This window comes from Carassius auratus, chromosome 27 (assembly GCF_003368295.1).
Source record: "Carassius auratus strain Wakin chromosome 27, ASM336829v1, whole genome shotgun sequence".
NCBI lineage: Eukaryota > Metazoa > Chordata > Actinopteri > Cypriniformes > Cyprinidae > Carassius > Carassius auratus.
In genome coordinates this window covers 21,200,941-21,215,677 of record NC_039269.1, presented here as the reverse complement: position 1 = coordinate 21,215,677, position 14,737 = coordinate 21,200,941, and the positions used below count along the sequence as shown (strand labels likewise).

Here is a 14,737-nt window from a genome sequence, read left to right as displayed (position 1 = left end):
TACAAACAACAAACCGTCCATACAAAGGAATCACATGATCAACTTACTGATTTGAGACCTAGAAATAGCGTAGAATCGTAATTTATTGCTTTATCATAGCATGATTTAAAAGCTTTTAGCATGATACTCTTTCAAAAATATGCCAATGTCATGCAGTGTATGAAGAACATGTATCTAGAGATGGAGTGATTGTGTTTATTTGTAATTCCGTCAAATCAAATGATTCTTCTGCTAAAACCTGAATATCTAAAAACAGTACTCCGTTTAACTAAAACTAAGGGTTGACAGTCAACGTTTAAGTCATCTATTCGGCATAATAAAATTTAAAAATGTATTTTACAAATTGTAAAAAGTAAAAAAAAAAAGTTCATGTGTGAGACCATCATATCACAACTTCAGAAAAGTTGCTCTATTCCCACAATTTCACATTTACCCATTAGAATCACTCAAGCTGCCTCATGTTATACCGACCCTTTCACATTTCCATGCATGATCATTTCAGATACAGTAAAAAAAAAAAAAAAAAATCTGTGCCATCATGTGTTATTTAGCATCCACAATCAGGATGTGAACGAAAAGTCCAGCGAAGGAAAGGTGGTCTCCATTCCTAGTCAGCAGTGGCACATGGTGATATCCTGTGGCATAACAAACAAACTATTGATTGTCTGCTTATGTGGTTATAGAAATATTTATCATGCATACTTAAGACAGTAATGGCAATTCACCAAATCAGAGAGGAGCATGTATTTTAACACACTGACCATTCTTTAGGCTGTTGAAGGGAAGTGTGTACTGGCCAATAAATTCATTGCTGGAACTGAAGTCGTAGTCCTCAATCAAAAAGCGCACGAGGGCTAGATCTGGCACACGCACATTAAACTGGAAGCTCTCATTCCACATGGGGTTGAAGCCTTGAGACACAATAGAGAACAATTAAGCAACATCCTGAGGAGTCCTGACTCGGCACATTTAGGGTGTTATTATACCGTTATTCTCAATGTACTTCGTTTCCACCATAGTGGTATCAGCCGGCACACCGTAGATCTGCACTTTCACAATGGGATCAACAATGGAGGACTTCCTTTCGCTCACTTTGGGTAACTGCTGGGCTGAGATCACCTATTAGACCAACAGAAACAGTGCCCATGTAACATGCAGCATTGTAACGAAGGAATGCAACTACAGATCCATTACCATCAAATGAAGAATCTTGTTCTTTAACCACGGCCCATCAGGAAGAGTGAGGGGGTCAAATTTAGTGTCTCTGTCTCGTAGGTAAGAAGGCTTGAGGTTGTAACCACTCTGTCCGTTCTGGAGGAAGAGCCCCTGATTCAGATCCATCTCCGGGCAGGGCGTCTGGAAATTAAGGGCCACTGGAGAAAAGGCAGATCAAATGGATTGTTTCAATCAAGTTCGGAGAAGAAGCCTGTGAGTTTAGCATTGTTACATTAATATCAACTTCCACTTTTAACTAGATTGTAAATAGATGTTTTTGTGTCAGTTGTATGGTGGGTATAAAATTAATGTTGTCTTTACCGATCTGACAGCCTGCGTTCCACAGAGGCACAGGGTTGTAGTTTGAGGAGTCCGTTCTCATTCCCGCTGGGTAAATCCGGCTGAGTTTGTCTATATTGTGATGGATATAATCGTTCGCTGTGACAGAAAAATGTAATTAGCTGAGGAATGGGTTTGGATAGCTGACAAATAGAAAAGACCTTTTAAAAGGCATATGATTTTAGGTCAAAATGTACACTACTGTTCAAAAGGTTGCTGTGGTTTATATGTTACATATAAATATAATATATAAAATGTATAATATATAATATATAAATACATATATACATTTTCTTTACATTATTCCTGAGATGTCAAAGCTTATTTTTTAAGCTTATCCATTACTGCAGTCTTCAGTGTCACATATTCCTTCAAAAAATGTATAAATGCTAATTTTGTGCTCAAGAAACCAATTTTAAAAATGTAGCTTAATATCTGAGAAAACTTTTGATACATAGAAAATTCAAAAATCTTGTGCAACATCATAAAGGTACTTCCAGTCAGTTTTGATCAATTTAATGAATCTTTGCTGAATAAAATTATTAATTTAACATTAACATATTTGATGAATATATTTAAAACGTTTAACATTTTAACATCTTAAAATAAAAATCTTAGTGATTTCAAACACTGAACTGTAGCGTACATTGTTTTAGATGCTGTAAATTAACATTTTACTTAAACTAAAACTAAAATTTGTTTAGATTTGAAATGAGATAAATTAGTTTTTTTTCGATATTAATAGATAGTTTTACATTCATTAATAAAATCAGTCTCTCTTTTTGCTGTCCAGTAAAGTGATGAATATATGAATGGCTCTTTTCCTTGTTAGTCACCTGCTCATTTCCATATTCAAAGTTGTGTCTCCCTCATGCAGAACCATCACCTATGACATTATGCATGTTTCTGACTGTGTATTTTGCATCGTAATAAATCTGTGCAGCTGGACCGTGTCCAAGTCTGTGTCTCATGACACTCATGTGTTTAATAGCTTGTGTTGTGTCTGAGCGGCACAAGTCCTGACATCACACCTGATTCTTCCGCCAGTTTCACAGCTTTTCCCTCTTTGAAGGAGGCCATCTCATAAAAGGACTGCTTGTCCCGGGAATCTTTAAATCCATGGAAATGGGCACTTTTGCAGTAGATCACCATATCAGACAGCTCCTTCGCTAACTTCAGCGACTTTGTTTTCGGTTTTTGGTATATGCAATTACAACAATGAAAAAAAAAATTGCAATTAAAAGAAAGAGACATTTTTCATAAAATGATCACATATGTACATCAGCTTACACTAGACTTCTTTTCCTGGTCTTCATCACCTTCATCATCTTCTTCCTCTGTTACACTTTCTTCATCTGCTGTTTTGGACTCTGAAAACATGTCCTCAAGTTTGTCTAGTCTTTTCCCTTTGACTATGAACCGGCCTTTGAGCTCCTAAATAATACACGAGACAGCCATAAGTGTAAACCAGTGTTTAATAACTAGTGTCACCAAAAGGAATGCCATTTTAAGAGCAACTAACTAAAAATGTAATTCTTAGATCTCAGCTTAAAAACAGTGCAGAATACTATCCAATACTGGTATTTCTACATGCACAAACTGAAGATTGTTTGTTTTAGGAAGCTTCTGCTGTAAGTGGAGAGCAGCAGTGTTTGTGTTGTTGACTGTCACAGTGACCAGGACAGGCCGCACCTTGACTGAGGGGAATGGAAAACAATGTTACGTAAGCTATGATAATCATCTGCTCCCCTGCTGGCAGAGCACCAGTCGTCATAGTAACACAAAGCAGAGTCTTTCAAAGCAGGTCACCACAAAACCACCACGGACCGGCGTGATCGCTAAGTCTGCATTTGCCATTTCCTCATTTCGAAGTATGCGAGCACAACTGATGTGTTGAAGGTGTCAGTCTGGGGTTTCTGAGTTGATGCTTGTAATTTTGAGAGACAAAGAGAGTTTGAGATGCAGCGATTTAAAATAGAGAGCAGCAGCGGTATACATTCCACACATTCCACAGAATTCCATCCTGAAAGCATCTCCTGTTCAGACAGGCTGGAAAACTCTCTTAAGGTCTCACATCTAAAGCCACAGCTACTGGATTCAATCAACTACTTTGATCTTTTAAACTGGTTTCAACAGAGTTTAAGTAAATATTCAATTTGAATAAATGGCATATACTCCAGTGCATATTTAAACCATGCCTAGAACCCTTTTAAATTGGTCAATCAAGGCATACTGTGGTCAAATATTTTTAAGTTCCAACAACTAAACAGTAGGAACATATGACATATTGGTACAATATCATTAATCTATCTTTATTAAGAGACACTGGATCTTCAGTTTTAGGTATCGTTGGTTGGTTGTATTTAAAGGGATAGTTCACCAAAAGATTTGAATTCTATCATTAATTACCCTCACGCCTCTCACAACTCTTAACACCTTCATTCATCTTCTGAACACAGATTAAGATGTTTTTGATGAAATCCTCAAGCTCTCTGATCCTGCATAGACAGGAAGGGTCCTACCATGTTCAAGGCCCGGAAAAGTAGTAAGGACATACTTGTGACACCAGTGTTTCAACCTTAATTTTACGGAGCTATGAGAATAACTTTTGTTTTCCTTGTGCAAAAAAATAATCTCATAGCTTCATGAAATTATGGTTGAACCACTGATGTCACACTATTTAAACAATGTCCTTACTAATTTTCTGGGCCTTGAATGTGCTAGTTATGTTGCTGTTTAAGCAGGGTCAGAAAAGCTCTCGGATTTCCTCAAAAATATTGAATTTGTGTTCATTCAGAAGATGAATGAAGGCGTTACTGGTTTGGAATGACATAAGTGTGAGTAACTATTGAGAGATTTTTACATTTTTGGGTGAATTAACCCTTTAAATGTATTGCCATGTCAGTTTCACTGGCTTTTACAAGCCAGATACAAATTAAATATTCAAAAACACAATATTATAAATATAAAAAACTACTCAGACAAAAAAGCAAGATTAAGCACAATTACTATCAAAGATTCTTTAAATGCACTTGTGATAAAAAAATTTTTTTTTTAAAATCTGGGTTCACAAATATGTCTTTGCATCGTTATCATCAACAAAAAAACTTATTTTGGTTTATTGCATCGGCCAGAATGTTAATTTCATCCCAACTAAATATTTTGATAACCTTTCCTGGTGACCAATCTCGAACACGGTCTCTTTTTCCATTCCCCCATCGCCTCTTTCTTCTTACATCATTTTCCTTGTTTGTTTGTTCATGTTTAACACCATCACAGTTTCTGTGGCTATTTTCATGGCAAGAAAAATGTATTACAAATTATATTAGGTTTTTGAAATGTATTTTTTCTAAAAACTCTAAAACTTAACTGTTAAAAAAATCTCTTCAAAAGAGTTAACTGCATTATAAAAAAAAAGTTATTTCACGGTTAAAACCAACACAATATAATAAAACATGCTTCAGATATAAAGGGCTTTGGCAGAGAGAACATGTTGAAGAATTTCCCCCTAGTATTAAAAACTTATGTGTCATCCTGGAGTGACCTATTCTACAGCATGTATAAACAATCTGGTTCTTCATACATTATTAAAATAATTTAAACCTCATAATTCATGCCCATTTAATTTCTTATTTACAATTGGGTGTGTAATTAGAAGGATAGCATTCAATAAGTCAAACAAACCTTCTACGCTCGAATCGGCTTCCCGAGCACCCTGTATTCTCTCTTTTATAATAACAAACGGTGTGCCTTACATATTCTTGCAACTGAGTATGCCTGTATAACATGGCTTAGCGGATTACTGAACATTAACATCTTTCAATCGCTAACCTCTGGGGAAGGGAGGCATGTGGGCATCTGATCTCCGAGGGGTTTGGTGACCAGAGCGCTACCCAGGATGGAGCTCAAGTGCTGAGCCATGGTCTTTTGCTGCTCCACACTGCAGTGGTTCTCCAAAGACAAGATCACAGGATACTCGGACGTCTGGTAAAAGAAAAAACAAACACATTGTTGACAGTCAGGCACACGTGGAACGAACACCAGAAGGACAAGCTCTACAAGTCCCAAAACAAATATTATCAGTCACTATATTATCTTGGTGAAATGACAGCTGTTTGCATTCATTGCTATAAATATTTTTACCTTAAAGGCATATTCTTGAATGGCTTCGATCACATCTTTGAAGAGGACCTTTGAGGTGAGAGTGTATCCGTGGTAAATGACCGGCTCTCCGTCTGATCCATCCCAGCAGTCCAACTCCACACAACGGCAGCCCTTCAGAAGTGCTCTATGGAGGGACAACACAACTGGGTACTTCAAAAATAAGCCATGCTTTAAGAAAGGTGAATTAATTGAGATACTTTCATTATGACCCTGAATCTTTTTATCTAATAATCTAATATCATCTAATAATGCATGTCATCCAAACAAACAAAAGCAGAATGATTGGCATGATTACTTTATGTATCCCTCAGTGCTGCTGGGTCCTTTGAGCTGGTCCTCCAGCAGGTATGTGTTGTGAGAGGAGGAGATGAAGTAATGGTTGAGAGGCTGGTTCATGTCCTGGTAAACACTTTTATGAGCCGGGTTAAAGATCATCCCCTCCGGCTGGAGCAAGTACATTAGGAAGCCATCCTTTGTCATTTGCTGTTTGGCTTTGGCTACAAAAAGTGCAAAACACAGACATGCAATTATAAAGACATTGTAGTTACACTTGCATTTTTTTCCCTGAGACTGAAACAAAATTCATTTTCTTACACTATCGCTAAAAAGTTTGAATCTTAAAATGCCATTTATTCCTAGAAATCATTCTAATATTCTGACTTGCTGCTCAAAAAACATTTATTTTTCTTAGTATTAATAGTGATTATAAACTTAATTGCTTAATATTTTTGTGGAAATCACAATACTTTTGAAAGATATAGAATATAAACTTAAAAATTTAAAGAATATAAACAGCATTTATTTTAAATAAAAATATATTGTAACTAGTGCCGTCAAACGATTCCATGCAATTCAGTCGCATTCAAAATAAATACATATGTGTGTGTGGGGTGTATATTTATTAAGTATATATAGGTACATTTACACACACCATATATTTTGGAAATATTTACATGTATATACATTTATATTGTTATAAACAATATATTTTTCTTACATAAAAACATGCATGTATTTTTATTTACATATACATGATTATACAGCACACACACACATATATTATGTAAACAAAAATTTATTTAGGATGCAATTAATCTTTTGACAGCACCATTTGTTACATTTTAAATGTCTTTAATTTCTGGTATGTAATTAATGAATTGAATGCATCCTTGCTGAATAAGTCATTTCTTAAAAAAAATTACGGACCCCAAACTTTTGAATGGTAGTGTATAGCAGATGTTTTTTATCTATAGCAACTATCCATAGGCATTACCTTTTTCATCCAGTTCATATTTCTCAATAAGCTGAAGGGCATCATTCTGAGACACATCTTCTTTCTGTTCTTTCATCAGGAAATTGAGCAGGTCAGCGGCGCTCATGAGACCATCTGTCTTAGCATACTCTCCATAGATGACATCAATCTCCTCTCTTTGTGTCAGGATTTCATAGAAATGCTCAATCTCCTTGCCCTCCAGGTATCCACACTTTGATATGTCACATTTCTGAAAGAGAGAAAATAGAGGCATTACTAGTCAAGTTGTAGCAAGGACATCGGTAAAATAGTTCATGTGACATCAGCGGATCAACCGTAATTTTACAAAGCTATGAGAATACTTTTGTGCGCAAAGAAAACAATAATAACAATTTATTCAACAATTCTTCTCCCCAAGTTATCAGTGTTGTTTATGTTCAGCATGCACATGCTTTATCCTGAACATAAACAATGCTGATTACATTGATTACGTTCTGGGGTAGGCAACTCTCCAAAATGCCGGAAGATGGTAACTTGGAGAGAACGGTTGAATAAATTATGTTATTACTGTTTTCTTTGCGCAAAAAAATATCCTCATAGCTTCGCAACATATGGTTGAACCACTGATGTCACATGGACTATTTTCTTGCTGTCCTTGCTATGTTTCTAGACCTGGGAACATTTCAGTTGAGTTGCTGTCTATGCAGGGTCAGAGAGCTCTCAGATTTCATCAGAAATATCTTAATCCCTTTAATAATATTTAATGGACCTGAGCTAACAAACAAACTATGAACATTTCTATTTTTATTAACTAAACACTAACAATGTTCAACAAATACTGTATAAAATGTATTGCTTATTGTTAGCTAATGCATGAGATGTAGCACTGTGGGAACATCATTATAGATGAGCAAACTAGGATAAAATCCTGCATAATTACAGAAATATTACCTGAAAGAGCATTTCAGCGTAGACGTCAGACACCTCAATGTTGATGTCTTGTAGAAAGCTCTTCATCTCGTTCTGACTGATCTTGTTATCAAAGTTTTTATCTGCTTCACGCAAAGAGCTGTAGATCCAGCTGGAGCTCTGATGTAAGGACAATTAAAAAAAGGTCTGACAAGTAATTCTTGAATTGCACTTCAATGTCACAGGCGTTTGAAAAGGATACTGCTCTGTTTTCTTCTGAGGAGTGAGGTTCTTCATGTTTGAGATGACCTTCTCCAAACCGCCGACCCACTTCTTGGCTTCCTCCTCAGAGCTGGCGATCAGGTCCAGGCCTTTCTGTCGGCCCTTAAATAGGATGGAGAAAGCTCGACCCTCCACTGACTCCTCTGTGTATTTCTTCAAACCCTCCGTCTGCCGACCTGTTCGTACCTCGTCAATGTCCTCAACAGAGACTGGGTGAGAAACATAATATATAACAACGTAGGTCCCACTGAACCCAGAACCAGATCTAGATCATCCATGGCTTTCCCAACATTAACAAAAATAACACAGCAGTTTATCACTGTGCAAATGAGAGTATATTTTAGATTATTTATTGTACATCCAAATTTAGTGATTACCTGATGTCAGTTTTTTAAACTGCAAAAGTGTTGTAAATCAGTAACTCGGTTTTATTTTCCAGTTAAAATATCTGAGTATGCTTACAGTGATTATGCTTAAAACCAAATAAAAATTATATTTATAATAAACATATTTCCTAAAAGTAGTTTTTCCTAGTTTCTATTAGGGATTACTGTTAAACTCTGTACCATCACGGTAATATGAATAAGGAAATTCTATACATAAGAAAAAAATTAATTTTTGACATTTGCATACTTTGAGGGAAAATATACATACGTTTTTAAACATAGCCCCACGCTTGTGTTTTACAGCACTGGTCACAAAATGACAATGTAACTTTAATGTGCTGTAGTAAAACACACAACTAGTACACAAATAGCTCATTTGGAGAAACATTTGTTTTTATCAACAGCCTTTTTAATTGATTACATCTAAAAATGATACACAACTCTTCTTGCCAATGCTTCGAAGCATTGCCATGGGCAAGAGATCATTATGACATTATTATGATGAAAAGATGTAGTGATATAATCATACATTACAATTCAGAAGTTTAGAGTTAAAAGATGTATTTATTTATTTATTTTTTTTATCTCTTATACTGAGTAAGGCTGCATATATTTGATCCAAAACACAGTAAAACAGCATTATTGTGATTTTTATTACTATTTAAAATGTTTCTAAAATTTGATTTTTAAAAATACAATGAGAGATATATATATATAATACATCTTACAGACCCCAAACCTTTGAATGGCAATACACATCAATAATTCAATAAACCACAAGCAATGTTAATGTCTATATCAGTATTTTTGAACCACACCCAGTAAACATCGGCTTTAGTCCATCTGAGTTTGTTGGCACAACCTGATAATGGTATTCATATTCATTATAGTTAAATAACTTTAATATTAAAAAAAGATAATTTCACTGTCACAGACATTAACGTTATATTGCTTGTACATATTATATGCAACTTCATTTAGTCTTTATGCATTCATTTTACCCCGTTTATGCTTAAAAATGTGGAGTTGAGGAAGGAAGAGCTGTAGTAACTTCAGTGAGAGACATTCATCAACATATATACTGACAAACAAAACACATTATAGGTCAATTCAGGACATGAGGATAGACAGGCATGACTGACACACCCCTGCGCACCTCCTTTTTGGGACTCACATGTCTGTTTGGACTTAAAGGTCTTTTTGGATTGGTGCCACATGGTCTTGCAGTCCTCCTGGAGTCTGTAGTAGCGGGGTTTTTTCCACGATCCTGAACGGACTTTCAAAAGATCTCCGCCATTCATCAGGAACTGCATGTCTCCGTCACCCTCCAAACCTGTGGCGAGGACAAAAGCAAGACTGCTCAAGCATTCATTCTTTCAAAGCTCATTCTGAAAGACAGATTTGTGGGTTATTTCCCTAGACATTCGTTTTATGAAGCCAGAACAAATGAAAACGATTGTGTTGAGGAAGGAACCCACCTACTGAAGATGAAAACGTGGCTTATGAGCTTTTATGTAAAACACAAAAGATTAAGACTGCTTAAAGACTGACACCAACCAGGACCTGCTTTTAGGTCAAACTGCCATAGCAAAAATGAATTATTTACAAAGGCGTGGTGTGTATTTAGGAGTAATTTACACAACCATGAATCAATTAGGTGTGATGTGTTTTTACTCTATTTACGACAATAGCTAAAGCTCACTTACAATACATTCTAGATAGTCAAGTTAATAAAGAAAGACAACTTCCTCGATTTCCTTCGAGGTGCTTGTCAATGAACTGTACACATCTTTAAAAAACTAACTGAATGCCACTGTAAAGGCAAGTATGAAAGGTCAAGTTTTCAGGTTAAATACAAGACTATTGTTTTATTATTTGTCCTACCGAGACGTTTCATGTTGTTTCTCGCGGTTGTTTTCGTCTGCGCGCGGTATAAGGACTCTTGAGATTTGGTCCGCGCTGGCTGTCTTCGTACACACTGCATATTGTGAATATTCCGCGACAAAAATCAAAACCGCTTCTGAATAAGAAAGCCACAAACATTTCCCAAAGACCTGTTGTGTTGTGCTCACTCGGTCGTCCCTGGATTCGGGGCGTGTACTAATCCAAAGTTCATCCCTAGAATAAGACTGAAGGGACACCTGATCTCATCGAGTGGCTATATTCGTGGGTGAATTCAAACCACACTTTAAGGATGTTTGTTTAAAGTTAGATTTAATAAGTATACTTATTAAAAGTATAGACTGTCGAATACTACACAACAGCAGGTGAAATACCTGTTCGTTTCGTTTTTTATTAGCGTCTTTCTGTACAGAATCAATGGCGCCCTCTAGTGGCTGTATTTGCCAGCAGCCGCACTTGAAATCTCATCCCTTGATTATGTTGGTAGTAATAACGATCGTTTCAGAATCATACACAGCCTTATAATTTCAGAAAAGTCGTTCATACCTACCTTAGTAGCATTTGACATGTGAGAAATATTATCTAACATATGCGTTAATAAAAAAGGACATGTGAAGAGCAGAATAATGTTGTGCTGCAACGGCAATATAAATATTGTTTATATATTCTATATGTTTAAATGTATAGGAACAGACTAATTATATTATTGTTAACAATTATTATTATTATTATTATTTATGAATTGAAAGCTGAAATTAAATACAAACCATAGATGAGAACAGTTTAAATGAAACATTGGCATCTAAGGTTTAAAACGGAATATATAAATGTGCAAATATAAAAAAAGAGCAATAAACTTGATTTAAATAGAAATATTTGATAAACAAGTGACAAAAGCACATAACATTACTAAAGCCAAAACTAAAATGAAAAATGGAAATAAAAAAGCTGATTTCAAATATGAATACCATGACAGTATATAAATAACACTAAAATGAAACTGATAAAGGCTACACTTATGTTTACACATTTTAATTCCATTCTACATTTCTGTACCTACTTTTCAAAGTAAACTTTTGTTATTGCACAGTGGCAATTTGTTTAAACAAAGTTCTGCACTTACGGTCTTTTGTTGAAATTGTATTTGGTTTGTTTTGGATTCAGATATGTATGCATTTACCTGACAGCTTTCTGTTCAAGAAAGCAAACACTTGCAGTGGTTCTATGGACTTTTCCCCCAGTAATATTATGACTAATACTAATACTAATTTGAAGTGCGTCTATCTGCCCCTACAACCCACAGGCTGCTTCCTGCTGACATTCAGGGAGGACAGTAGAGTCTATTCATTTCCATCTGGATGACAAAAATAGTGGAGATTCAGGAAGTGTGTACACAACAAGCACGCAGTTATTTAGAAATTCCTCAGGCTTTTTAACCTGTTAAATGTCATGGGCCCTCCAGTGTGCCCACCGGGCAATTACATTATTTAAACAGTAATATCCTAGTCTGAACCAAAAGTAATCTTGACAAACAATATATCATTGGAAAGCTTAAAGAATGTAGTTTTTATATTTGGTGACTGATTTTAGTACAGACTGAATATTGTACAGAGCAACTGTAATTTATTGATATGCAAGAAGAGTACTCATCATCAGAGTCAGAGAGTGAGTTCTGACCTTTACTTTGAAATAGTGATGCATGAAATCAAGAAAAATCTTTATTCATTTTCATGGAGTGTTCAATAGATAACATCCATTGTATTTTTTAAAAAGTCTAAAAGTGTTTTGAATATATAGAAAAAGCAATAGATGATCCTTTTTTGATGCATTGTGAACTATAATGCAAGTGCATGGTTTTCGTTGCATGTCTTTTGTGTTTTTTGAGGTTGAATTGAAACCAAATACTGCCATACTGACCCAAAAGTATGGAAAAACATGTTTCAGGTCACTCATTTATGGAAATGAAGGCACCCTTAAATGGTTACCAATGGGCTTTGATGGTCATCTATGGGAAAAGCTCGGTACTACGGCCAAATTAAATCTCACTGAAAGCTCATTTTTTGAGATATCAACCTCAAATTTTGAACACAACTTGTTCAGAATCTTGGTTTTGATTTTCTAGCAGTTTTAGAGTAAAACATGTTTTGTAAAATATATATTTTATTTAATATATTTTATATAATATATTTTTATATTTTCATAAATTTAAACTTCCATAACTTTTTGTTATATAATCTTTATAACTTTTACAATAATCTGCCAAGTGTCTGCTTTAAAAAGAGACTAACCTTAAGTCTGTGGACCAAAGCATTCAAAATTTATAACAGTTTAAGTTGGAAATGTCATTTTCACGTCTATGCTCAAAAAGTGGAACCGACAGTTAACAGGTTAAGAACCCTAACGCAGGTCACGTTTACTGTAACACTGTAACCTTCTGGGAAGAACCCTGCACAAACTGATTTTTTTTTTCTGTTATAAAATGTTTCTCTTTTTAAGAATATTTTTTGTTTTGCCACTTTTTTTTGTAAACTGTGATCCGTTGAAAAACTCAGGGTAAACCCATAATTTGACAGTCGTTTCAGGCAGAGGAACTGAAGTAATGAGAGGGATGTTATGTGAGACAGTCAAAGAATGTTGCTCCAGGCTACAGATGCCTCTCCTGTGCCCCATCCTTAATAGAAAGTCTAGTAGGTTATAATATTGCTGCAAAATCAGAGCACTGTAAGAGATGGATAAATAAACCCAACACAAGACAATACAAAGTTTCTAAGGGTGTGGCAGCCATATTATGTCCTCTAACTCAATTTACACTATTCATTACCCATTCATGCTTTTATCATAAGACATCAACAGGTAGCTGTCTGAAGAAAAAAAAGTGTGATTCGCAAAAGTAGGCTATTTTCAAATCAATTTTCCAATGTATTGCACAGTACATTATAACATTTGCTTCACCATCAGTTTGTTTACCCCCTCCGTTGTTCGGAACATTGACTTTTAAATGAAATATTTCATAAATTAGTACCTGAGGAACCATGTTTGGTAATGCTCAAATTCAGTTGCGCGTGGCTGAGACTCCATCGCGTGCAGGTTTAGTTAACATGTCAGAAGATTGTTCGAAAGACTTTTTGTGACATTTTGGATTAATTTATTTCACTCGCAACAAAGTTCCGTTTTAGTTTTCATTCAACACTTACTTTGTTTGTCAGCAGTGCCGTTGGAATCCATTTGCTCATAAATACAGCAGACTGTTATATCCTCCTCGTACACAATCTGTCCAGTGTTTTCGACTCCAGGAGTTCAAAGGCAAAAATAAACAACATCAAATTTCGAAACGTCTCGCTTTTGCAAAACAGACGCGACTGAGAGCTGCACTATTCCTCTAGTCTTTTCTGCACAGGTACACATCACCCGCCTGTATGTGGCGGCTATCGCCTCAGTTAAAGAAGTAATCTCATGATGAGCCACTCCCACTGATCGCTTCAGCATCTTATAATGGCATGCTGTGCTTTCAATTGCCTCTAGGGGTCATGATAAATTATGCTCAAAGAGTAGTACAGTAAAGCAATTCAGACTGAGATTGAATGTTTGGTTTGTTTTATTGTGGAGCAGTTCTTAAACGTCCACTACGTACTGCACCTGTTATTAGAGCTGTAGACTCTAGTCATGTCAGCTGAGAGCACTATTAGTGCACTATTAGTGAAGTGAATCTGTCAGGTGGCACTCCATACTACATTTACATTTATTCATTTAGCTGACGCTTTTATCCAAAGCGACTTCCAATTGCTATATATGTCAGAGGTCGCACACTTTTGGAGCAACTAGGAGTTAAGTGTCTTGCTCAGGGACACATTGGTGTCTCACAGTGGATTCGAACCCGGGTCTCCCACACCACAGACTACTAGTAATAATGTATTGGCTTGAAAGCTGTGAGCTAGTCATGAGAGTAACAATTTTTAAAACCTTTTTTCTGAGTCATATAATGTATCTGAGACAGATATGTAGGCAAATAGAAAAACTGCATTACAGAGTAGGGTTACATTGAATTCAAATATACTATATTTGAAATATGGACTTTTTTTAAGCAATGCACCTTTAAAATAATTATAAGTATAATTAACTATTTAGTACAACTTAACATTTCAAGTTGACTTTTAATGCAGCACAACAAACTTACTTTCTTAAATGTAATTTATATATATATATATATATATATATATATATATATATATATATATATATATTCAACTGAAAATATATGAAATACCTTATTTGTTGGATTATATATATA

The 14,737-nt window shown here is 35.4% G+C and overlaps 1 protein-coding gene across 2 annotated transcripts; it reads right to left on the bottom strand.

Moving 5' to 3' along the window:
• Window positions 1–181: 181 nt before the first annotated feature.
• On the bottom strand, window positions 182–13,869 carry LOC113045854 (1-phosphatidylinositol 4,5-bisphosphate phosphodiesterase delta-1). Of its 2 annotated transcripts, none has more exons than XM_026206551.1 (15): window positions 13,644–13,869; window positions 9,722–9,880; window positions 8,142–8,370; window positions 7,922–8,051; window positions 6,992–7,220; window positions 6,014–6,215; window positions 5,698–5,842; window positions 5,386–5,538; window positions 2,845–2,988; window positions 2,586–2,736; window positions 1,537–1,653; window positions 1,195–1,373; window positions 987–1,119; window positions 762–911; window positions 182–635 (listed from the first exon to the last, which is right to left on the bottom strand). In XM_026206551.1, the coding sequence occupies exons 1-15, from the start codon at window positions 13,672–13,674 to the stop codon at window positions 544–546; spliced, it is 2,244 nt and encodes a 747-aa protein (XP_026062336.1). In that variant the 5' UTR covers window positions 13,675–13,869; the 3' UTR covers window positions 182–543. The 2 variants fall into 2 exon arrangements, with proteins under 2 accessions (XP_026062336.1, XP_026062335.1); XM_026206550.1 differs by lacking the exon at window positions 13,644–13,869 and adding an exon at window positions 10,432–10,687.
• Between the last annotated feature and the right edge of the window lie 868 nt (window positions 13,870–14,737).